At 40.6% G+C, this 27,323-nt stretch overlaps 1 protein-coding gene across 1 annotated transcript; it reads left to right on the top strand.

Annotated features, from left to right (window-relative positions):
• Nucleotides 1–2,550: 2,550 nt before the first annotated feature.
• Nucleotides 2,551–27,213, top strand: blk (BLK proto-oncogene, Src family tyrosine kinase). The gene is made up of 15 exons (XM_062550712.1): nucleotides 2,551–2,799; nucleotides 3,341–3,400; nucleotides 7,642–7,755; nucleotides 8,128–8,216; nucleotides 8,348–8,381; nucleotides 8,503–8,596; nucleotides 9,439–9,537; nucleotides 9,934–10,037; nucleotides 10,929–11,078; nucleotides 13,023–13,175; nucleotides 20,501–20,680; nucleotides 21,725–21,801; nucleotides 23,838–23,988; nucleotides 24,556–24,687; nucleotides 25,983–27,213. Exons 4-15 carry the CDS (start codon nucleotides 8,139–8,141, stop codon nucleotides 26,183–26,185), a joined length of 1,455 nt encoding a protein of 484 aa, XP_062406696.1. The 5' UTR covers nucleotides 2,551–2,799; nucleotides 3,341–3,400; nucleotides 7,642–7,755; nucleotides 8,128–8,138; the 3' UTR covers nucleotides 26,186–27,213.
• The last annotated feature ends 110 nt before the right edge of the window (nucleotides 27,214–27,323 follow it).

Consider the following 27,323-nt stretch of genomic DNA (forward strand, 5'->3'; position numbering starts at 1 on the left):
TCTCCCCTGAAGATCGAAACATTATTATCTAGTGTGTTTGTAAGCTTTGGGAAACCTTCCTAAAGTGGAGTAAATTGAGCATGAACATTTCCACAATATGAAGGGAATGGGGCAAGCAAGGACACAGACTTAGAGTGAGAGGGAAGGGTAGAGGGTGAGAGGCAGAGATGGAGAAAGAGAGAGACTGAAGAGAGGAGTGAGTCTTGAGTAGAACTTGTAGCTTAATTCTCTGCTGCCCTCTACTGGAGACATTTTGTTTGAGCAAATAACACCTCCCAAATGAGGGGTTGTGTGGGCACCTACCATAAAAAAAAACAACACTCTCACTCTCAACAAACTCATGTTAAAAGTGGGTCATCATGCGGGCTCACCATGTGGCTAAAACTAGGTTGTGGTACAGACCTTCTCTCACATACAGTAGAAATGCTGACCGTCAACAATCTACAGTCTACATACGTGACTGTGTTTGTAGCCTAGTTTGTCCATGATAATTAGAGAATGAGGTTTTTCTGGTCAGACATGCTCTAAACCAAACATTCCTGTGCCTTTGGCCATAAAAATCAATGACTGACTCGTGAGAGTTTGTGGGTTGCCTACATAGAATATTATAACAAGGAAAAACCTACTTGATCATTTTGGATTTTTTTTTGTGACGGAGAACATTGTCACTGTCAAAGGTAAAATTCATATGAATGAAGAATGAATTATTCATTCTTAGAATATGTGAGTGGTGGATGAAAATTTGTAAATTTGATTATCATGACGTTATACTAATCCTTGATGCTGCTTGTTATTTATTGTTTGTGGATAAATAGTGCGTTCACTGCAGTTGGGAATTGGGAGGGTTCCCACTTCTACACTCCCCACTTCTGAAGTGACAGTGTTTACTATGTTCTCCTAACCCTAACCATAACCCAAACTCTAGAATTATCCCACTTCCCAGTTGCTCACGAATGCAACAAAAAAATAAACCAAAGGTTGAGTCTAGAGTCACTTATAGTAGGCTTATAGTACATTATTTTTTCATACGCCTATATAGCCAGCCTTAATGAAACCTACAAGGAAAAGATAATGACGCTCTGCTCATTTGTGACTATCAAGACACAATATAATTGATCACACAATTAATAGGAAACACATCCAAATGATCACTAGTACTTGATGATCTGCTGATGGGCCATTGTAAGAACTACGGAAAATGCTCATGACACATGAACGTGAACGTGACATCAAATACATGAAAACGCCACAATATGATATATTTATGCAAGATCAGAGTCCAAGTCAAAAGTGAGAGTCAACTTTATCGTCAGTTATGCTGTATGTACTATACAAAACATACAGAGAACTGAAATTGTGTTTCTCTCAGGGCCATGATAGGGTAGAACACTAACGACAATGCAATAATACAACGACAATAAGAGATTAAAATTACAGCGTAACAAAAAAGTAACAATGTTAAAGAGAGAAAGTAAAAATAACAAGTATTTACAAAAATATGTGTCCTTACATACCTTTATGTTAGTGGTCACTGTCTATGTGCATTTTTCCACTGATCGGATCAGTCAGCCAGAGTCGACCACAAGGCCCCAAACAGGAAGCCCAAGTGCCTGGGCAAGTAAACAGTGGCGTGCCACTCCATGAGAGATAGCGTGAAGCGACGCCTCCATTTGTGTCCTTGCGTGTGAAAGATTCACCATTTTTCCACCACTGTGAGACATGCTGAGAAAGTTTATCATGTTTATGACTCTGTAAAAAGAAACACTTCGGCCTGTTATACCAAAGTGGATGAGAAAAATACAACACAAAAAATAACATCCAATATCATTCTGGAGATGCCTGAATCTGTTTAAATCCCACAGGCATTACATCACACAGACTGTGCAAATATGTATTTGTGTTTTGTCTGTTTTGAGTTCTAGCTTTTCTAACCTCATGACAATGATGATATTTTCAGTGTTGTCTATTTAGGGAACACATTCTTAAGCACATAGAACCACACACACAAACACGCAAACCTCCCCCCCACACACACACACACACACACACACACACACACACACTCTCACACACAAACACTCACACACTAGCTCACTCTCTCAAACAGTGCATCAAAAATAAGCAGGTTATTCACAGCAAAATAAAACCCCCGACACGGCAGTAGCAGATCAGAAAAAGCATGATTATATTTATATTTTCTTTCCCTAGGGTTTGTGGCACAATGCATTGAAGTCTACTGTTGAATGGGCACTCTGGTTCCTTTGGTGCTCTCTAATATGGCAAGGGAAAAGAGAGGGCAGGGCTCCACTAAATAAACAGAGACAACTGCTGTCTATTTATCTGTTATCCACTAATGTGGTCTCCCAGGACATCCCTCCCAAGCCTTAGTAGTGTGTTAGAGAAAGAGAGAGAGAGAGAGAGAGAGAGAGAGAAAGAGAGAGAGAGAGTGAGGGAGAAAGAGAGAGAGAGAGTGAGAGAGAAAGAGAGAGAGAGAGCAAAATGAGGAAGATGGAGGAAGTGAAAGAAAGAATGAAAGAATTAGAGGGGAGAGACAGACAGAAATAAGGACAGGGAAGAGGGAGGAGAGCAAGATAAAGTGAAAGATACAGGGTGAAAGAGAGAGAGAGGGTTGATAGAGGAAGAGAGAGACAGAAATAAAGAGAGAGAGGAAGGAGAGAAAGAAAGATAGAGAGAGGACGATCAAGGAAGTGAGAGAGACTCTATGAAAGGGGAGTGTAGGCTCTTCAAACACTGGATTACTCAAGTCAAGTCATTCAAAGAGGACGTAAAAAGAATTAGGTATGTAACATTACTTATGGACTATAAAACATGCAGTGACTTCTATCTCTCTCATTAGCTGCCCACAAATGTAATTGTGCTAAAATACTGACCACTACCCACAGACACATAATTCATATATTTGGCAAAGACAGTAAGACACAGACACACAATTCATGCTGTGAAGAGCGACACATACAGTATAAGAGTTTCTATTTCAGTTTGTAAAGTTGACATGAGTGCTTATGGTAAGCTACTTCTGTTGAAGGTTGACCCCTTTGACCTCATGCCACAGCTATTTGAATGTACTTATTCAATGTTTTGCTACTCTATTGCCTTGTATGGTGTGTTAGCACGTGCTATTTGTGTATTCGTCTTCTCTGCTCTAAAAAGTCCACTTTCTTGATTGTTTCTTTTTTTTATTGTTTTGCAACATACATCAAATGGGCATGTGTGTGTGTGTGTTACGGGTCATAAAATCTTTGCAATTAATGACCTCAAATGACCTAATTTTTCAGATTCAACTGTGTTTTTTTTAATGTCATTCTTTTCAATCTTGTAGGAGTGTATTAATGCGGGAAGGTTCATTAAAAAGGACCTGAAGCGATAGCAGAAGAATAAGGTAGGGCCATAGTCTCAACTTCTGAACATTATTGAGCGTAAAAAGAGAGAAATGTTACAAGAGATATGTTTCTGTGAAACAAATTGTAGCTTAGATGTTAGATGTAAAGCACACGTAAAATGTCAGTGTGTCTACCCCAAAATAAGTTTTGGATAAAGTGTTTTGCCAATGAATCAGGGGACAGTATTCAACCGAATCTAGAGAGAGTTAGATGGTTATCAGATGCCTTTTGGTGGGGTTGTTAAGCTTGATGGTCTATTGGGCCCCACCGTCGACTTCAAGGCAGCGCTGCCTAACCGTAACCCTAGCCTTTGCCTAACCCTGCCTTCACTGCGTTAAAGTCAACGGTGGGGGCCCAAAATACCCTATATCTGTTATTAACAACAGTCGAAAGGAAGACTGGTTGCTGGTTGTTGATTGATTTAGGATATAAGATAGTGATAAAAATTCTTGGTATATCTGCAGAGCTCTGTATGGGAACTCCCATACACTTGGAATGCTGAATATAAGGTAGTTTCCATGACAGTTCATAAAGAAAACATCTGGTTTACCTCAGACAAAAATATGATTGATCTCACTATGAAGATAGATCGAAGGTAAAATGCATTTATACACAGCTTGCCATTGAAAAGTCATTGAATCAGTTTGCAAGCTAGCTAGCGCAAAATGTTTGATAAATGAGTGTGTTGGAAGACAGCCTCCTATTAAGTTTTAGACAAGGATTCTGGAAAGTGATGCAAGCGTTTTACTTGACACTCTTTACTGAGATTGAGGCCTTAAAGAGGAAGTCAGCGGCCATACACAATTACAAGCCTATAAAATCTTTGGTCACATTAATTTGTCGCAATCATCTCCTCTCGATCTGCTAGCTGAAGGAACCTGTGGGACAGCCTGTCCCCAGACAAAAATTACACCCTGGGTGGAGTTTCTCTGGCAATATACTGAAAGGAGGGGTGAGCTACCTCTTACGTGCGTTCAAATTCGCAAACGTTCGAGGTGAACATGTTTTCTTTGAACTGTTAAATTCATGAACAATTTGCACCACCTCCGCCAAAACATAACCGCATCCTGGATCCAGACGGTGATATGGATCACTATATAATTTAATCGTTTCTTCCTTGGGTCTTCCATAGACCTTCCCTGAAAATTTAATCCAAATCCATCCATAACTTTTTGAGTTAACTTACGAATAAACAAACAAAAACCAGACAGAAAGACAGACAGAGAGACAGACAGACAGACAAACAAACCCCCGATGAAAACATAACCTCCCTGGCGGACTTAATAATGAATGTTGTTTTAGACAAAAGCCTGCTGATAATGTTAAATATAAACCTAAACTTAGACCAACATGACTTCCTGCTCCATCGCTGACTGTGCCATTACGTCTTCAAAGCAAGCACAGCATTAGCAATAGCTTGCAAGAAAAAGCTCCAGTTCGACATTCAAATCTTGAGTAGAACCCAGCTCAAATGGGGGAGGATGGTTCCATGATGTGTCAGAGGAGAAGTGAAGAGTAGTGTCGTACATAGAGTTCATTGACAAATGTCCTCATCACAGAGGTGGAAAACTTCAGCTTCAGTGAGTAAAAGTCTTACATAGCCTACTGTATCTGCACTAACCATTCATTTAAACCAGCTGATTCTAATTAGTATAACTCTTCAACTAGGTAGAGCAGCTAATTGATGAGATCACCTGTGCTAAGTGCACAGCTAGAATCAATACATGGTCGTTTTCCACCTCTGCTTCATCACACTAATATTCTAAAACCCAAACATTTAATTGTATTGGATTTCATTCCTTATATTTCAGCTGATGGAATTGGATCAGCCTAAACCAAGGGTGTTCTGTGGCGCAACTGATTATAGCGTGAAAGGAGAGAGATGGCACGATGCACTCCTCATGGATAAGAACTGCGTTGGCCGCTCATGTTTAAACCCGTATCGACAATAGGAAAAACTGGCGAAGCAGTGGAATATTGCGAGAAACCATGATTAATCTGACTCCATAAAATTAAGAACTCGACCTTGAATAATTACCAAGTAGTTTATCAACTATGCCAGACTATTGGCAAGACATGAGAAGAGAGATACAGTGTATAGTTGGTGGGTAAATGACTGTTTTTGTCGATTGCTTTGATGCTTGTGTCAACTTTGACATCATGTTTTCAAAACAGTTAACACCCATGTCTGAACAAAAGCACTCTGCCCAAAATGGCATATTTTGCTTGCAAAAAGCTGTTACTCTCTCAAAACACTTAAAACATGCAGCAAAAGCAAACTTTCCCTTCAAATATATATCATCATACCACTGTATGATTTCAATAATTGAACACTGGACATCAAAGTGCTCTCAAAATGAGCATTTTTGCTCTGTCTGTTTGTGAAAAGACAAAATGTACTGAATAAAAAATATTTGTATTCATTCCTCCCAAGATGTAAGACCTAAAGCAAGCACCTATACAAGACAGATTTAATTGAGCTGCATCTTTTTATCGAAATAGACCTACAGTATAACACTTTTTACACTGTTTTTTTTTTCACTGAATAGGCAATACAGTACTTTCTCTACATGTGCCTCAGATACTGTACTTGCAAATAGCAACATAGAACAGACATCGCACTATGGATAATGAATGATTGCTTATTAAAGAATTGTGCAAAGGAATTTTACACAGGTGTATCAGAGATTCTGACTTACAGTATGCAAGGAATCTCTACCACATTTGCAAATGTGTTTTCCTTTCGTTTAGCACGGGGAAACCAATAGAATTTGGGGTCTTTGAATGACATCTGTGTTAGCTGTTTTGCAAAAGCGCGTGAGAAACGTAGAAAGTGTGAACATATATGTATTCACAAGAAATGACTTCTGCTGTGGAAAGAAGGTGTTCATGAAGACCAAGTGGATCCCAGTCTCTATAAACAGGTCAAAGCAGTCAAGAAAAACTGTAACAATTTATTGACCATAAAAGCATAAAGGTAAATGTGACCGATACCACCTAATGTTGAATGCAAAATAAAACCCAGATAGGTAAATATACTGTAACAAAGGAACAAAGTAAACTAAACCAAAACAACAATTTGAACTTAACAAGTTAACAAGTTAAAATGTCAAGTACACCATATAAAATACATCAAGCATGAAGAAAAAATCAGACTACACATACAAATAAGGAAAGAGGAAGAACAAGAAAGAGAGGGAAAGAAAGAGAGAGAGAGGGTGAGGTCAAAGAATGAAGAATGACATGCCCCTAGCCACAGTAGAAATCAAGAGTAAGGGACCATATTTGAGCAATCTTGTTCAATCCCAAAGATCATCTGAATATGCATGACCCTCATTTGGCCTGCAGTTCGTCGGCTAGTTGGTGGATAGGTGTACTGTAGGTGTGAGTCTCACACCTAAAGACCATAGTGTAGTTTTAGTCTACAACAATGCACATACATTATACTGTAGGCTATAATGAAACCATTATCAGACTGTTATCAGACTTGTATTCATTCAAGACCAAAAATGAATGTATTATATTCACAACATAGATTTACAGAGATTTCAAAAATCTCCATCAAACAAGTTGGGTTTTCACTGAATGATAATTACTGTAGGTACACTGTAGGCCTGGCACTCTGTGTAGTGGAGGAAAACCCCTTGTTTGAGATGGGGGGGCTGCTTTAGCTGCTTTGGACCACCATAATCAGGTCAAATTTACTATGTGTTATGTGGGCAGAGTCTAAACATCAAACAAAACACGTCATCTGCACTCATGTTGCAAACTGGTCACTTCACTGTCCCATACACATTGACTGTAAACAGAGATAACAGAGATTGAGTAGCCATGGTCTGGATGAGGCAAGGCTACCAGTCTGAGCTATGGTGTCTCATGGTGCATATGGGATGGGCGCAGTTCCCTTTTTTTGGGTTTCAGAACAGTGTGTTTTGCTGACTATGCACAGTTATTGAGATGGTTCCATATCCCTTTTCGAAGAACCGAGCACACAAGTGTGTATTTGTTTGTGTTCGTGTAAATGATGTCATGGAAAATATAACACACACACACACACACACACACACACACACACACACACACACACACACACACACAAACACAAACACACACACACACACACACACACACACACACACACACACACACACACACACACACACACACACATACACACACACACACACACACACTCAGACATGACCACACAGACAGACAAATTAGTTTCATTCTCTTGCAGCCATGGTGAGGATCCAAAAGGGCGACGTGAAGTGGCCGACACTGCTGTGACGGGGAAACAGGCACCGATTCCCCACTTACTGTACATCTCTGCGGGCTCCAAACCAAGTGGCCGGTAAGCACCAAGTCCATTTACAGCTGTCTGTCAAAACCACCATCATTGCTTATAACATGACACAGCACAATTCAGGGTTGTTTTGCTTATAGCAAAGACAGTCTAATGATATTTGCCGCGTTTCCCAGATTTTTTAAGAAGCTCTTAAGTGCTAAAAACTTCTTTGGAGCGCTCTAAGAACTTCTTAGGAGCGCTCTAAGAACGTTGTAAGACTGCTCCTAAGATGTTCTTAGCACTAAGAGCTTCTTAACGAATCTGGGAAACCTGGCCGTTATCAGTCGAAGAAATCTGGTTTGTTTGGGATTTTACCCTGGTACGTGAATGCCTATCTAACTTCTGCATTTACCTACCTATCTTTCCATCACTGAAAAGGGTTTTCGAGAATGGGTTGTGCATGCAGTGGTCAGAAAAAACAGAAAGAGCCCAACGGACCAAAGGGAACAGCAAACAACAGATCCCATGTAAGATCTACTAGAGTCTTATTTATCACCTTTACATTCTCGCAACATCGCATGTATATTTCACCTTCATGTACTGTACGTAGAAAAATAATAAAAAACACATTCTGTGCATTCAAATGTTTCATAAACAGGAAAGTGGTGGAAACAAGCACAGTGCAGATGCAGGTAAGGCTTTTAGTGTCATTGTTTTTTTTTTTAAATTATGTGTTTTTTATTTTTACTTTCTTCTGCATCACTAATGACCTGATTTTAAGACATGTTTGTCTCCACCATCTTCTGATTGCAGATGTTGATGTAGTTATTGCTCAATATGACTTTAAACCAACAAATGACACTGACCTGGCATTTAAGAAGGGTGACCGACTCAAGGTTATTCAAGAGTGAGTATCATAGCATTCTCAGTGTTGCTGTCTTTCGATGTACAGAAAAAGATTGTGTCATTTCAAAAGCAAAATTGAATATACTGTATAATGTATTTGTAACTAAATATATAAAAATAAAACATATATATTTGTCACTTGAAAAAAAGGTATGTTGTGTTATGTTGTAAAGTCTATGTAAAGTAATGTCTATGTCAAGTCTATGTTTACGATGACGTGACAGGATTATGTTAGGTTGTATGATTGAATAGCATGTTTATGTCAATGTGACAGGGTTATGTTAAGTTGTATGATTGAATAGCATCGAGTCTATGTTTATGTCATTGTGACAAGGTTATGTTAGGTTGTATGATTGAATAGCATCGAGTCTATATTTATGTTAATGTGACAGAGTTGTGTGAGTGTTAGTGTCTAGTTTATGCTTACAGTAAGTCTATGTTTATGTGATTGTGTTACATTGAGTGCACTTGTTTTACAGTAGTATATTTTCCACGGAAAGGCTGTAGTCATTGAGTTAAGATTACAAAGTAGCGCCAGCTCGTACTTTACACATGTATACACAAGCACAGACACAAAGTAAACCTCAACGTAGCGCCAGTTTACGTTCAAACCAAGCTAAGATGGAACATATGTTCAGCTGCCTGGTGAAACCGGCTGCAGTACAGTTAATGTACACCTCTCCGTGTTAATGATTCCGAATCTAAGTGGAAACTTTCACAATCCGTCTTAGGTTCAGTAGTGATGCTGGAAAGGTGTCAGGCACCCCAAAGACGTCCAAACAGCTAACACGTTTCATGTTGACATTTAAACGTATTTCACAATCTGTCTGATCTGCATTACAGCAAAGGTGACTGGTGGGTGGCCAAGTCTCTGGTCACTGGGGAAGAGGGCTATATCCCAAGCACATATGTGGCCAGAGCACAGACTTTGGAGGTGGAGAGGTGCGTATATATGTTTATGTGCATTTATACAGTACATACAGTATACCAGATCAGGGGTTGGCGCGTGTGTGCTACAACATTTTAACACACAGTGCAATACATGGAACAGACTATGATGTAGTACAAATGTATGCACATCAACACCATGACATAAACATAACAGTGAAGTAATTCTTCATTCATTTTGTACATGCATAGAGAAATATAAGAAATACATTTGAAAGGCCTAAATCCAGATGAGTTGCAATGATCATCATTGTTGGTTGTTCACAATAAACACTAATTATGTATGTCAAAGTTATTCTCTGGAAAATTACTGAAACAAATATGTACATGTACAGAATAGATCTCAGTTACATACAGTATACTTATATCTATAATGCATCTTTCTTGCAGGTGGTTTTTTAAAGACTTGGGTCGCAGAGACACAGAACGTCTTCTTCTAGCGCCGGGGAATAAAGTCGGCTCCTTTTTAGTCCGTGAGAGCGAGACGACTAAAGGTCAGTGGCATACGGTGTTCATGCTCTCTCCCTGTTGAATATTACGAATGATACATCCCCCAATGTACTGTCCTCAAGTACCATATTTTACTCAATAATTTACTTAAATCTCAGTTATTTGCGCTTATTTATTTGTTTGCTTTTTAAATCAGTTCAATTTTGTCAGAACATAGTTAGATTTCAAGACCAAAAGAACATTAAATGTCTGAAGTTTCTTCAGTGTGCCGTTGAGCTCTTACTGTAAACTCTTGGTCTTACCGCCAATGGTCCTCATCAGATTTTAAATACCCGTGCACACATTTCAATTCACTCTCTCCACTATGAGAGATTGCACTGCATGGGCTGAAGATCATAACCACTATGATTATGTAATCTCTGTAGAACCTGATATACAGTATGACCCACTGCAGATCTCTGCAGGCCCCTGCAGGCCCTAACCCACTGAAAGCACCCCCTTTTGACACGCTTTGGGTTGCACTCTGTGCACATTAAATGCTCTATATAAATACATTTACCTTGCCTTACCTCTTACCCTTTTGCATAGCAGGCTTGAGATTGCATGTGTGGCAGGCTGTCAGATCAAAGTAGCAAACAATAGCAAATCATTGCTGTAAAAATAGCAAATCATTGCTGTAGACTTTGCAACCACCTGCAGCATCTCTGCAGGTGGCACAGCAAAGAGAGCTTCCTCATCATTCAGGAAGATCGGTGTGATATACTGCTGATATACGTTGCTGTTTATAACGTGTATTTTGCCACAGGCCAGCTGCCCAACTGCTACTATCACTAATGATAATAATAGTGATAAAGAAAATTATTACGGAGGATTACAATATAATAATGATTTGTATTAATACAACATTACCCCCCCAACCCCACCCCACCCCACAGGAGCCTTCTCTCTCTCCGTCCGAGATTCTTCGCAAGAACATGGAGACGTTGTGAAGCACTACAAGATCCGCAGCCTGGACAGTGGAGGCTTCTACATCTCCCCCTCTTTGACCTTTCCTTCCCTGCCAGAACTCATCAAGCATTATTCCAGTGAGTCCAGACTGATGTAAAAAAAAGAGAGAAATCGTTGGGTTTACAGCATTCATGCTCATGAGTGAAACAAATAGTACGCTCACAATTTCATTCATACATTTTATCGCTGGCTTTATCGAAGCAAAACAAAACAAAACAAACAAAAAGGAGATAGGAATACCATGCTCAGCACCTCAGTTAGACTGGCTGCTGAATCCTTCAGAAAATATGAATACAGTTCTGAACTGCACTCACTTACTGTACTCAACCCCACGGGTGACTTTCGGGCAAGACTGAACCTTACATCATTGATTACACAGGTTTAAAAAGAAAGATATTTTTGGTCGGGAGTTAATAACTTGGCTAAATAAATATGATACATGTGTAAGAACCTGTGTGCATATATAGATGGATCAGTAGTACATGCCAAATGACCTCTGTAGTTCAAGCACAAAACACTTTCACGGCTTAAAGTGTTCAGGCACTTTGCCTGAATTCAAGGGTGGGCCAGGCTGATAAGATTTTAAGAGTCGATATGCTTATAGGCCTATGACATTTACAAAAACATCTGATAATTTTAAGGCGCAGGAATTTTCTTTGGTTGACTTCTTTGGGCACCTCGCCCATCACCGAAACTGATGCCCATAGAGGAGTGAGTCGGTCCACCAATATGGGTCACACGTATCCAGTAGAGGTGTGTGTGGTCAGTGGTGTTGCTGGGTTGCACACAGACAGGTCGTGTTAGCGACTAGCGACACACCTTCCTCACCCTCACTTTATTTCTGTTGAGCACGACCCCCCCTCTCGTCTCCACCCACCATTTCAGAACACAGCGAGCTTCCTGTGGTGACAGGAGACCGTGTCTCCGAGGCACCACCGCACGACTTACAGGTCAGCCACTCAGCAACGCTCTGCGTGTGCTACAGTCTAGCAAACATGGTTGCCGGGTAAGGGGGGAAGGGGCTGCTGAAGGCAGCAAAAAAACAGGTTTGTGGGTCATACCAACAAACACCTTGCAGTTAAGCATGAGGTCGTTTTCCCTCACCGGAAATATAGTACAAGACAGACATGTGCTGTACAGTAGACAGACCAAGGTCAGCTTGTGTGGTGAAATATTTTAGACTGTTACTTATTTTTGGCAGTAGGGTCTCTGACTTTCCATGTTGTGGTTTTTAAGTACATGGTGGTAGCCTAACTGGCGTTGTTTCATTTCTAAAATGGAAATCAGAAGTTCTCCTTTCTTGTTATAACTACCTCTACTGTCTAGGCACTGTCTAGAAATCTAGGCTACTGCTGTTTTCTCAGCAGTAGATTAATGTGATATAATATTATAACATGGTTGTTTTAAAATATAGCCACTCTGTACCTGGCTGCACAATCAGTAGGCACTGGCAAGATTTACATTGCTTCAACTCTTTGACCCTATAGTGCTAAACTTGCCATTAACCGAAGCTGAACAAAATCTTTTGATGACATACACTTGAACAAAGAAGAAAACAGCCAGCACTTTGCATACACACGTGTCTATTGCACGCGTTTCGGTTTAATGCTGGAGCACACTGAGGAAGGTGCTAAGCCCAAACGTCGGTGCAATAAACACGTTTGTATGCAAAGTGCGGCCTTTTTCCTTCTTTGATGCAACATATAAGTTTGGCCAAGCGCTCTAAAAAGAGACAGAAGAAACTGAGTGAAGCCTGCTCGTGCTCCTACCACACAAATACACTTAAACAAAAACATGGTACAGTACACAATAATTAAGAATTTGCGTAGGCTACCAAAAACAAACCTTTCAACAAATATTTTGTGTTTGTATTGTGCAATATATGTGTCAGGAAGTTCAATGTGTGTGTGTATGTGTGTGTGTCTGTGTGTGTGTGTGTGTGTGTGCGTGTGTGTGTGTGTGTGTGTGTGTGTGTGTGTGTGTGTGTGTGTGTGTGCGTGTGTGTGTGTGTGTGTGTTCAGGAAGTGCTGATGGGCTCTGTCAGCGCCTGGGCAACCCCTGCCAGGCGTCGGCTCCTCAGCAGCCCTGGGGGAAGGACGAGTGGGAGATCCCACGAGAGACGCTCAAGTTGGTGAAGAAGTTGGGAGCCGGCCAGTTCGGAGAAGTCTGGATGGGTAAGAGTGGCTCCCTTGCAAAAGAGACTAAAGGTCTCAATGGGACTTCACCTGGTTAAATAAAGGTCAAATAAAATAAAAAAATAAATAAAACTAGAATGCATTTCCCGGTGGGAAAGTGCGAAGTGTGCTTGCTCCGACGCGCCGCGAAAGCGCTCCGGCAGGAGACGCGACCGCTCGCCCTCAGGTCAAAACGCTAAAGTTTGGCCAAGACGCAAAGCTGCTTCGAGTTTGGCGGCGTTACCCTCGATTGCCAAATTCTTACACTGACGTGACGGGTTGCCTAGGTTCATCAGTGGTATGTCCCAGAGCACCTCCAATGTAAAAATGTGGATGTCATCCCAAAGATGTAAAGAGATATGAGACAAAATGCATTTTTGCTAATTGCGACGCCCCCTAGTGGCCAAATTACACCAAATTTACTAAGGCTACTTTGGATTGTGTCCAAAATCGTCCCACCAAATATGGTCTTGACACCTCAAAGCGTTTCCGAGATTTGACCTCACTTCCTGTTTGGAGGCTTCGCCATCGAATTTGATTGGCTGCCATGGGCGAATGCTTTGATGTATGGAAATGAAATGTACACCTCTAAGGTCTGTAGACCTTGTGTTGAATTATGTATGAGTTGTTCACGTGTAGCCAGCATGAAACACGTAACCAGTGAAAGAAGGAAGGAGCCTAAGGAACTAGGCATGTATAATACGAGTAATGTTAGGAGTAATGTTAGGAGTATTGCGGGAACATCTGCTGTTTACTCACTGTTGAGTAAGTTGCAATGTGTTATAGCAGCGTTTCTCAAACTGTGGGGCCTGAGACATGCCAGGTGGGGCGCGAGCTGACGTGAAAAACCGGATACTTCTTTTTAATCTGTAGCCTGTGCCCTCCTTTATTGATAATTACGAGAATGCACCTCCATCTCACAAAACAAACACAAACAAGGTAATCTAGACTCTTGTAGGCTTATCATTGACCAAATGAAAATGTTAGTCTGTCCTGGAATCATAGTCCGAAAAAAATGATTGAAGTCGTAATTTTAATTGCAGCGGAAACGAAAAAAAAAACATTCATTTTATAGACGAGCGCAGTGAAATTGAAGGATATCTTGGCTATCTGTCCGACGACATAATTGCTGTTCTGCGATCTCGAAGAACAACTGCTTGACAAACGCAAACACTCATGTTTTGCCTTGCAAGTGGACAAGGCCACTGACAGTTACAAAGGTGGTTTAGGTATCATGTCCGCTTTGTTAACTTGACAGCGGCCGAAGATATTCTGCGAGTATGCCAAAAGTAGGGCCACTTCAGATGAACTATTCAACATTGATCTCAACAATTAGTCTACCTGGCAGAACAGGACATCAAATGGGAAAACTGTGAGGGACTTTGCTCGGTTGGGGCCCAGATAATAGCAGGTAAAAGAAATGCAATCTTCGTGATAAAGACGGTAGTGCCCGATGCGCAACAGACGGATTGTTTCATTCAGGGAAGCGCTCGCGTCAAGGCTTGACCTGAATAAGATAGTAAGAGTGTTGAACTTAATTTATAACAAAATGGTAGCATATAGTTGGTCCTTTTGCTGTATTTTTGGAAATCAGCTTTTTTTGAAGCAAGGATTGACACCTTGTCAATGACAAAAAACTGATGTTATTGGTCATTGATTTAGATTTTTATTTTTTCTCTATTTTTGAACTGATATTTATCTGTAGTAGCCTAACTGTTATTTGTTACTGATGTATATTTAGCAAGTGACGTTATAAATGTGACAATTTTGAGCTTGACCTATACTTTCTTAGAGCGATGATGGACAGGTGGGGCTCGAGAAAGCCCCCTTGATCAAAGTGGGGAATGAAAGAAACGTTTGAGAACCACTGTGTTATAGCCTCAAATTGATGGTAGAATAAATAGGACGACTCACCTGTTCAAATGGTGTAATAGGATCAAATTTGGTGTTGATATGTCAAAGCAACCAGGCTGTTACTGGTTAACGTGTCTGAATATGAAATAGGGATGGCGAAAACTACAAATTTTCTTGACCGACCACCGAGGCTCATTAGCCGGTTGAAACCGGTTAACCGGTTCGTTTAAAATAAATTATGCTATTTGAAATAACAGCCACGCAATTTCCCAACTCTCATCTCTCTGTCCCCCGCTCATAGGCTACACACAGCCCCGGCGCCGCCCTTTCACTCACATCACTTTTTTAAATCCCCTACAGCGCCAGTTTAGTTTGAGGAAGTGCTAACAATAATAACGAAAGATGATCATTACCTTATCTGTTACCATTGATGACCCTTCCTGAAATGTAGATGTAATGTCTTTCCAAATCTAAGCCCATCTTATGCGGAAAGTTGCCTAGACTGCAACACGATAAAACCAATGGATAAAACAGCGCACTTCCAGATTGCAAAAGACGCACCGGCCACCGCTGTGACCTCGTGCCAAATGTTTTTATTGGTTTATTACGTAGCCTAGCCTACAAGCAGGCGAGTTATGAAAAATTGAGTGTGAGGGATAATTTGTTAACTTCACGAAAAAAAGATCTTCTTGGAATGAGATGGCTAGCTGTAGTAACGTTTAGTCCACTGTCTTTAGGCTAATTTAAAGATGCCTCTCTTTTTTTTTTGTTAACCGACTAGCGACAACTTTGGTCGGTTAACGTGGATACGGTCAACCATCGGTCAAACAGTCACCGGTTAACATCCCTAATATGAAATCGATTTTGGATTGGTTGCATGTGATAAAAGCTATGCCATTTCCTGTCCATATTCAGATTCAGAAATACTGTACACCGGCAACAAGGCACACACACACACACACACACACACACACACACACACACAGACACACACACACATATACATATATATATATATGTATATACTGTATGAGCAATTCCATGCAAAACTGTCAAGTCCATAACCCCACACAGCGTCAAACTATGATGTGGATGATGATTTCTTAAAAGTTTACCATTTCGCTCTTCTTGTTTGTACAACATATTCAATGACATTGTTAACTTAATCATTTGCATTATATAAATGTAACCTATTTTTCCACCCTTATGTCTCAACATATAGGCTACTATACACATAGTCACATTCATAAACATAAACAGGATCCTAGGTTCTCAATTTGCTGGACTCACTGTCTACCATAAAGTTAAAGAATAGTAATAACAGAAGAAAAGGTAAGAAGATGTTGATAGTGTGATTAACTGTGTGGTGCCTCCACTGAAGAATGTCTTTACCACTGCCCTGGTGGAAATATGCAAATCCTCAGAAATGTCAAGTGACTACTGTTACTTCTAACTGCTTTGATATAGCGTATCCTAAATGAAATACTATGCAATGCAAGCATCACAAAACATTTATTTTATCCTTTGTTTTTAACTCTTAGAATTCAGTTCAGTAGGCTATGACATAATAAAATGAAAGTACAAAAACAGTTTTTAAAACCCCTTTTTAAAAGTTCAACCTATCACTTTCAATGAAATCTCAATTAAGGATTACGTAGTTTTAGATAGTAACTGTGTGGTAATAATTCACCTATACCACCCATAGCCTAAATTAATTAAATGTTTACTATGAACAATAGTTAAATAAAACACACAGTAATACTTTCTATAACACTTTGTGTTGGATGTAATTCATTGAACCTATTGTTAACTGCTATACAATAAGTGGGCCAAACTTCACAGTTTAAGTCTCCACACATAAGCTTGCCTACTGAGTCTAAAAACATAGCTCCCACTTTCCTTAGCTGGAGGGGAATTCTGAGATTTCTCCCTAAAGCAGAAACTATTATTTTTACCTAATTATTATTACTATTATTATTGGGAAGGTTATAGGTTTGCACTGATTCAGGTAGGGTAGTGGCACTATACTGGATGGTATATCGGTTAGAATATAGGACGGAGAAGAGATGGGGTTTAACTTTGTATTGTTCCAGCAGAGACATTCAGGATTCCATACATACAGAGAAATATAGGTAGATGGCTATTTATATAGATAATATATCTGCAGCATACAGATATGCATTGAATACTAAGCTCATTAAACTGAATTGTAAGCCAGGACACACATAGGCTACAGCAACGGCAACGCTAACCCCTTCAAGAAAGAAAAGAAAACCTTTTTGTTCGTGACTACAGTTATTATGTGGTCAATAACGCCATGTAGCGGCGTAAACGGTACTGTGTAATAGCGTTAACTCGCACAGCACAGGTACAAACTTCCTCCAGTCGGAGATTGTTAATGAGGGCTATCTTTTACTGTCTATGGGGCTAAAGGACTGTATGGATTGATTGATTGTGTTGCTTGGGTGGCGTCAGTTAGAACCAAAGATCATACAGCGCTAGAATCTTTGGTTAGAATACTGGTTGTGAAGCAGTAGTTTCTCCTTAGTTTCTTTATTGAGTTTTCTTCCACCATACAACAGCATGAATAAACGTATAATGTATAGTGGTCTGTAAAGAACCAAATAAACTGTCATTAATATGGTCACTAAATAAACTGTATCGCTATCTCTCATTCTATAAGCTCAACTTCTCACACAAGTAACACAGGCTTCCTTCATTTCAAACCCTTAATGCTAATGCTCCGTTTAGCATGCTAAGTCCTTGCATATCAACGTGAAAGATACATCCCACTCCCAATACACATGACCGAAGGTTACGGTCACTTACTTTTGTTGTCATACACGCACACAACTTCAACTTAAGGTAATTGGCAGTAAACTCACTCAAAACTAACGTCATGAACTTCACCAACACTGTGGTGTACTACTAGATAACGTCTCTAATGAACTAGCATGAGGCTGCACGAGAGGGCGTCACTAGGCAACAACACCTCAACAGAAGAAGAGTACAGAGATGCAAGACTAGTTCTAGTCTACGTCCTTACAGTAGAAACGCTAAACAGTAGATTCTTAAGCTAAACACATGAAGTATTATAATTTCAGAGAACACTTACAGTATATTACTTCATGGAAATCATGTCAAGAGCAAGTTTAAGTGTATTAGCAAACCTCTTGCATACCAGTGTGAATTAACGATGTATGTATCAAACTTACTTTTTGTCAATGATCGCATCTCTGAATGTAAAGGGCTGGATTACTCAGGATAACTGCAGGAATTGTCTAAGGGTAAATTAATTATCTATGTTTTTTGTGCACAGCCGTCTGCTCATCATCACAACAGAAAACGAAACTTAAAATCCTCAGACAGGGCGACCGCTCTACTTCCGGTATTTCGCCGAATTTGGGAGTGAAGTTCACCCAGAATGCTCAGGTCAATACAAATCATCCAAAACACACCGTCAGTATGAAACATCGTGTGATTGTCGAGTATATATACCAAATGAACACTCGCAATGTTTAACAGCGTGTAAGTCCGTACTTGCCCCTCGGGGCCATGGCATTGCTTAGATCTACCAGTCTCAGGATGAGACACCCCGATGCGGACCTCCCTAGAATCACACCTTCATTGTACCGTTGCGGACAATCCATGTTATCCAATGACTAATTGAATAGTGGAAGGGTACTATCATCCCATAATGAAAGTATGAAAATACAGGGAGTGACTCCATAGTGCTGTGAGAATTACAGCAGTATGTTTTACAAGAATGGCCTCGATTTGATTTTTTTTTTAAAATATCAACATTGTATCTTAAATCACTCTGAAATGTCATTTCTGCATGACCTAAGCAATTTAAGATGAGCTATTCTGCTTAATAGTATACATTCGCCAACACACACGTTTTTGCTAATTATAGAGCCATCGACAGACCAAATAACACCAAATTTATTGAGGGTGCTTTGGATGGGGTCTCAAGTCATCCCACCAAATATGGCTTTCATACGTCACAGTATTTCCAAGATAGGCACACTTCCTGTTTGGCGGCTTCGCTCGCTGAATTTAATTGGTTGTCACAGGCGAACGCTTGGACGTATGAAGGCGAAATCAAGGCGGTTGATCCGCCTTGGTCTGTAGATCACGCGTGCCAAGTTTCATGACGATCGGAGGAACTATGCGGCCAGAGTTGCTTTACTTTGACTTTGGACAAAATTCAAAATGGTGGAAAATCCATCATGGCGGAAAATGACGTCACATAGTGCGTTGGAATCAGCTGAGTCAGAGGATTCCAATGGTATAAGTTTTATAAAAATCGGCCATACGGATCAAAAGTTACGGGCATGAACGTGTTTTCAATCTTTGACCAGTTGGTGGCGCTAGAGCGTGAGAGTGGCGAGCATGAAACCTGGTGGTGTCAATCAGGGTAGTCTCCTCTATCAGCATACCAAATTTCATGATTTTATGTCTTACGGTTTGGGCTACAGGTGGAAAAATGTGTGGGCATCAGCGCTCAAAAATCGCTTTTCCATTCATTCCTATGGGAAAAAATCGACCGGAAAAACTGGAATAACGGGAGAACGACATGCCGTATCAAAAAGCTGTATACAAGCCACCATCCTCGCATCAGGACCCACGCGTGAGAAGTGGAACGGCGTCTCTAGCTCTAAATCCCTAGGACAAGATAGGGAGACAAAAGTTGGACTTGAGATAAATAAGTATATGAAACGCACGGATAACAATAGTGTGCTTTTGCAAGCACACTAATAAGAGGCCCTGTGATGGACTGCCGTCAGTATGGTTGAGCTTGCGCTCTGATTGCCATAGAAATGAGCTTGGCTCGTCGGTAATGCAGTCAGGCTGCAGGTTTAGTGCTTTTGAGGCAGGTTACAAACCCCCAACACAATAATGCCACAAAATATTCATTAGTGATGTGGTTCGATGTGGAACAGTTAGTTCACTGGCTTATCCAGGTACCTTCAGGAGGAACCACTGATCTCAAAAAAGATTTCACTTTTGAAATGACCTTGACAGTAACCTTCCCATGGTGTTTAGCCACCTATAATGATGATGTAAAAGAAGACTCTTTTTCTGTTGCATATTCACAGCTGGTTTCTCCCATGATAAGAAACAAAACCACACACTGAAATACTGCTCTTCAGAACACACCCATACACACCCATACACACCCACCCCCCCACACACACACACACACACACACACACACACACACAAATGTAATGTGCTGTAGCTCTCTCGGGGTCATCGAATTTTGGAAAGAACTGATACTATTTCAACCAGAAAGACTCAGGAAGGCACAACAAAAGTAAACAAATATCTTAGCAACAACGCAACGCAATGCAACAACACAATGCAACAACAACGCAAGCAACAACGAGATATGAGATAACAACTAGACCCTTTCGCATAGACACCGTCCTGACCCTGAACGTGTGTGTGTGTGTGTGTGTGTAAAGGCTTCTACAAGAACAACCTGAAGGTGGCCATCAAGACGCTGAAGGAGGGCAGCATGGAGCCCGAGGCGTTCCTGATGGAGGCCAACCTGATGAAGCAGCTGCAGCACGAACGGCTGGTGCGCCTCCACGCCGTGGTCACGCAGGAGCCCATCCTCATCGTCACCGAGTTCATGTGCAATGGTGAGAGATGCGCGCACGGACACACACACACACACACACAAGCACACGCATGCGCGCACACACACACACACACACAAGCACACGCACGCGTACACACACACACACACACACACACAAGCACGCACACACACACGCACACACACGCACAAGCACACGCACGCGTACACACACACACACACACACACACGCACACACACACACACACACACACACACACACACATCTACATACACACATCTACAAACACACATCTACAAACACACACACACAAACACACATCTACATACACACATCTACAAACACACACACACACACACACACACACACATGCGCACACACAGAAACCTCAAACACACATGCGTGCGCACACACACACACACACTCTGAGGAAACTATGGCGCATACATTTAAATCAGAAAGTCAGACAAGACGAGACGATAAGTCAGTCTGACTGATTACCACCTGGCGATTACTCATTATTATTCCACAAGCAGATCATTTTTCCCAGTAATGATGTAATGCACCTACTGTACATCAAAATACCAGAATTGACGTCTGAAATTCACCTGCAAAAAGGACCCAAAACAGCCATCTTTGCTAATACTGTATAAGATTAACAAAGATGCCAGTTTTTGGGTCCTTTTCGTAGGCGTACTTCAGAGGTCTATTGTCACTTACAACTTCACTTCCTCACTGGAACCGATACCCAAAGAGTGGGACTTATACGGTAACCATACTGATGCCAGATATGCCTTCTCAGAGTTGCTATTACTTCAGGCTCTTTCTAAGAAAAATAATCCACACACTTCTCTTTTTAAGTGTCTTTGAATGAAGTGGACAAAGATTTGCTTTTAATTCAGTCAGTAATCTAGGCTACATTGCCCACAGTAAAACATGCATTTTGACGCATTGGCCTCTTGAGAACAGGAGAGTTACAGTACTGTACTGTAATCAAGTAATTTCCCAAAACATTGAATGACCATGATCAAAATCAAAACATGTATCTCCCTTAACCATTTAATAATCTTTCTCTGTCACTTGCAGGAAGCCTGTTGGACTTCCTAAAAACAGAGGATGGGAAACAACTGAAACTGCCCAAACTGATTGACATGTCAGCTCAGGTAAGACACAAAGTACTCATCTGCAGAGCCAAAACAATGAGATACTGTAGGTTATTGAGAAAGTTTCAGCATGTTGCTCTCTGACTAAATCTCAGTGCTGATTTAGCTTTAGTTCGGGGCCTTTGTGAAGTCATTCAGAATTGCAATTCATTAGCCCAACTCACACCAAAGATTCCCGGCGCGACGAGACGGAGTTGCAGCGGTGTGAATTAGAAGTTACACGTAGTTGCAAGCCGTCGCAAGCCGTCACAGAGCATTAAACATGTTCAGTCGCAGTCGCAAGGTTTTAGAACGTCGCGGCTCCTCTCATCTCGTCTCGTCGGGAATCTTTGGTCTGAACCCTACTGTAGGCTTTTGAGATTCAGAGTGAGTTATGAATGTGGATGTCACCAGAACCACTGCTACTGTACTGTATGTTATCACACTGTTCCCATTATAGGCCAGGACACTGTTGCTGTTGTGGTTTTTATCTCCTCTGTTTAAGTTGAAATATGATGCATACGCATGAACTCAAATCAAACAGAACCTTTAAAGGTATCCATTACAACTAGGCTGTTCTTTTTGACCTTTGTGCAATTTAGAAATATATATTGTCACTCCACCTATATTTGTCCTTTAAATGCAGCATCAAATTTGCCTCATTCATCAAAATGATTAAATATGTCATAATATTTCTCCAGCTCCACATAAAAGACTAATTCGAAATATGAAGTAGTTCAGAAACAGATTACAGCTCTATTTTTAGGCATCCGTCCATATCTCTATTTTAAGACGGCCGTGGTGTGTGAAAAGCCTTGCATCGTGTGGAAAATGTCAGCCTTGCCTTCAGTGGCTTTGTGGTCTTGCTGTGCACTTCTGCTTCTTCAAACCTCACTCCACTGTTGATCATTAACATCCGGACAGGACGTGACATAGTTTTTTCCATCATAGCGCCCCCCTCCCCTCCCCGACATCCTGTTTAACCCTCCATCAGAACAGAAATGTAATATTTCTGTTTTAAAAAAGGCCTCATTTACGTACATGTGTGTGCACTGTTAAACTGAACCGTCAAACTAACTTGAAAAAAGTAACTAATAAGTATTGTATTTTTCTAACTAAAAAATTAATACTTAAAGAGTAGCTCAACTGTTTTGAGTGTTATACTTACAGTACATACCCATGATCCTTTGCAAGATCAGTGAAATCATCAAACTTAACTGTTGTTTTCAATGTGTTTTTATGTTTTTGGCAGTGCTACTCTAAACTACCAATATCATTTGTAAAATATTGTGCTTTCACATGTATGCTATATTCACACCATGAGTGTGTCTAGTACACTTACAGTAAAAAATAATCAAACAGTTACTGTTAACATGAGTGAATCATATAACCCTGTATGCTTACATAAATAGTAAATTTACATAACTGGTATCAGTGTTAGAATTATGTCAATACTCATGAACGGAATCAGAAATCATGCCTCCTGTGAAACACTTATCTCCTCACATGGCTATAGTGAGAACAGAAGTCGACTTACAGTATTAACAAGTTTAAGAAGGACAAGGTGAATGAGGGACTTGATTAGCTGATTATTGCATGTCTGTAGATTTCACCGTTTTTGACTTGCTTGCCCCAAAGTGGTCTTGTCTTCCCTGCTGATGGCACTGTCCACTGCTACTGTCCATTGTCCAGCTGTGAGAAGTGATGTTGCAAAATGCTTCATTGTTTTCAATTTGATGCATTTAACCTAACTGAATTAGGTTATTAAATAAAATCACAAAGTACAAATTGATTGAGCAAATAAATGTATATACAGAATACATACAACCTCAGAAAACATTTATATTTTGAAAACTCTATTTATCATTCATTACACAATATATAAGTCATGTAGGCTATGACTTTTAAAAATCCATTGCTTTCTACAGCTGTAATGTTTTCTTCATTTTGTTTCATAAGGAATTTCAAAACGAAATTGCAACACTACTCTTACAAACAAATAAACTCTCTCTCTCTCATTTTCTGTTTCTCTCTCATCTCATCCTTCGTGTGAACAGATTGCAGAGGGGATGGCCTACATAGAGAGAAAAAATTACATTCACAGAGACCTGCGGGCTGCCAACATTCTGGTGTCTGAGACGTTACTTTGCAAGATTGCTGACTTTGGCTTAGCGAGAATCATCGAAACAGAGTACACAGCCAAAGAAGGTATAGTGTACTGTATGCAATGCAAGCCATTTTTGCACATCATTATGGTCATAGTCTGCACTGAAATTGCTTCTAACTGGCCTACTAGTGTGTTTAGGATGCTGATGGTAGGCCTCGTAACCAGGGCCAAATTACAAACCCACTCTCACTGGTCTCACATTGCTTACAGTAATAATGATAAAATCTGCCATTATTATTGTTGTTGATGTAGCATTCTTTTACTGTCTTTTACTTTTACTGTAATGGGATGTTCGAAACTCTGAACTGAACAAGTAATCCATCAGGGAGCTCAATATAGTGCACACAACCATCTGGAGTTTGTATATCTGCCAAATCATGTCATTTGAGCTACGTGAAGGAATGATTCAGTTGTAATCTGATCATAGAGGTCTGGTCTATCACATTTGCTTCCTGTTTTTACTGTCATGTCAACTAACTTTTATCATTTCATCCAAGCTGTGAAGAGAACTGTGCTCACGTGGTTCTCATCATGATCACTCTCTTTCTCTCTTTCTTTCTTTCTTTCTTTCTTTCTTTCTTTCTTTCTTTCTTTCTCCAAATTCACAGGAGCAAAGTTTCCCATTAAATGGACTGCCCCTGAAGCGATAAACTTTGGAACATTCAGCATCAAGTCAGATGTCTGGTCCTTTGGTATTCTTCTGACTGAGATAGTCACGTATGGGAGGATCCCCTACCCAGGTAGCGCCAACGTTCATCTTGTGCATAATCAAAGAGCTATCATGAACATGAGGCATGGTTGTGCCCTCCTTCATATCAAAATCTTCAACTTAAAATGGGTGAATTAGAACAAAGCCTACTTGTGATGTCAAATAGCGCAAAGCCATTGAAGTTCAATTAGGGTTGCCAAAGACGGCGCCGTTTAGTCAAAAGGACCATTTCAATACCCAGCCTAAATAAGGTTTTAATTGGGCTTGAAAAGTGCAATTCAGTTTATTGTTTATAAATCAAAATTCTATATATATTCTTTTAAAGGGATATTCCGCCATTTTTGGAAATATGCTCATTTTCCACCTCCCCTCGAGCAAAACAATCGATATTTACCTTGTTCCCGTTCATCCAGCCATTCTGTGAGTCTGGCGATACAACTTTTAGCTTCAGCCTAGCATAGATCATTGAATCGGATTAGACCATTAGCTTCTCGCCTGCTAGCTTCATGTTTAAAAGTGACTAAGATTTCTGGTAATTTTCCCATTTAAAACGTGTCTCCTCTCAAGATAGAAAGTGCAATAAGACCAACTGAAAATGAAACCTGGCGTTTTTCTAGGCTGATTTGACATGGAACTACACTCTCATCTGGCGTAATAATCAAGGCAACTTGCAAACTACTGGCACTACTACTGCTTGTTGTCTATGGGGACTATTTTCAGATGCTGCGCACGATATCACTGCGCCTATGGTACGTTTGCAAGTTGCCTTAATTATTAAGTTCAGTTTCAGTTGGTCTTATTGCACTTTCTAACTTGAGAGGAGACACGTTTTAAATGGGAAAATTACCAGAAATCTTAGTCACTTTTAAACATGAAGCTAGCAGGCGAGAAGCTAATGGTCTAATCCGATTCAATGATATATGCTAGGCTGAAGCTAAAAGTTGTACCACCGGACTCACAGAATGGCTGGATGAACGGGAACAAGGTAAATATCGATTGTTTTGCTCGAGGGGAGGTGGAAAATGAGCGTATTTCCAAAAATGGCGGAATATCCCTTTAACATCAACACAGAACAATACTTGATTCATCCATTCTATGTCCTCTTTAAGCAGCACGGTATCTGATAAGCCTGCAGCGTTACCCATTTTGCAGGTGGCACCCTTAGAATCCATTTTCATTTGCTATTAACATTACGATTAAAAATCAGCACTTTTCATCGACTGCACCAATATCAGTGTCAGTATGAGTGTCGATTTCAGGTGTAACTCAGGTGAAAGAATTCCTCAGCAGGAGATTTGACCAGCATTCTGTGCATCTTGTGTCCAGGCATGACGAATCCGGAAGTGATCCGCAACCTGGATAAGAGCTACCGGATGCCGTGCCCAGAGGGCTGCCCGGAGGAGCTGTACGAGGTGATGCAGAAATGCTGGACGGAGAGGCCCGAAGACCGGCCCACGTTCGAGCACCTGCAGGACCTGCTCAGCGACTTCTTCATTGCCACCGAGGGACAGTACGAGATGCAACCCTAAACCTGGAGGACGTCAGAGGAGAGAGAGAGCTGACAGAGAGACAGAGAAGAAGACAAAGCAGAGGCCTTGACGGAGATAATGGAGAGAGCTTCCAGACACAACATCAAGACTTGAAATAGACAAAGAAGAGACTGGACAGACACACGAGTGGGACCTAAAGACAAATGAAAGATCCGAGCGAGGCAAAGCGAAGACCTGGTGGAGACTAAGGCAGGACCTGACGCTTCTGATCCTACAGAGAAACACCACAGAGTCTCAGCGAGATTCTGCAGGAAGAGAATCTGAAATAGTGAAATAGTGTTCAACTTTGGCACCTATCATGTTTAGGCTTGAGGCTTTGATGAGATGGAGTCTGTGAACGGAGAAACTGCTGTGAGACTTTTTCGAGAAGCTGGATAGTCTTCGTTGGGACAGACTATGCAGACTGAATCTCTGTACTGGATTTACTCTGTTTAAAGATGCTTGATACTGTAAAAATTCCACACAGAATAGAGTCTGTTGGGGGATTCTATGGAGAGGACTTACTAGACTTTGAGAGATGACTGTACGAGAAAGGATGGACTGTTGGCTGCATCTTTCACCACACTCATAGCCTTACCACAAAAGATGCTCTACTGTATGCTTGTGACATCTGGATATTTTACAACAGGGCAAATGACAATTCTATTTAAAGCCAAGGGCAACAGAATCTGCTGAAGTGCATTCAGGTGACGTAAATGACTAGAGACTGTTGCTCATGTCCATCATCTTATAAAGCCCGCCCAGGCGATTTCATTGGTGCACACAACTCTGGTGCCGGCATAGAGATACTGCGTTGACCAAGATGCACTGTTTGCACAAAGACTCTCAAAACAGACACCAATGTTCAGACAGGATACAGATGACACAATGTGCCTGGTATGGGGTAATATTTCTGCAATAGTATACAGACGTGTTATTATTGTAAATATAAATCATGCATATTTAAGTATTTGTTTGTGTATGTGATGTATCATGGATGTGCACAATAAATCGTTATTTCATATTAACTTCAGAATTCCTGCATAAAAGTATATAAATATGCCTGACCACTCAATGAACTTTTCATACTGAAATTAACACATTGCAAAGTAGGCCTAATACCTTTATAGTTATAGGT

Source organism: Sardina pilchardus, chromosome 12 (genome assembly GCF_963854185.1).
Source record: "Sardina pilchardus chromosome 12, fSarPil1.1, whole genome shotgun sequence".
In the NCBI taxonomy this organism is placed as follows: domain Eukaryota; kingdom Metazoa; phylum Chordata; class Actinopteri; order Clupeiformes; family Clupeidae; genus Sardina; species Sardina pilchardus.

Excerpts from the sequence above, each read along its gene's own strand:
- blk (XM_062550712.1), top strand. The coding sequence starts at position 8,139 with ATGGGTTGTGCATGCAGTGGTCAGAAAAAACAGAAAGAGCCCAACGGA. Across the intron at positions 10,038-10,928 it reads TGAGAGCGAGACGACTAAAG|GAGCCTTCTCTCTCTCCGTC; the intron begins GTCAGTGGCATA and ends CCCACCCCACAG. Across the intron at positions 11,079-13,022 it reads ACTCATCAAGCATTATTCCA|GAAGTGCTGATGGGCTCTGT; the intron begins GTGAGTCCAGAC and ends GTGTGTGTTCAG.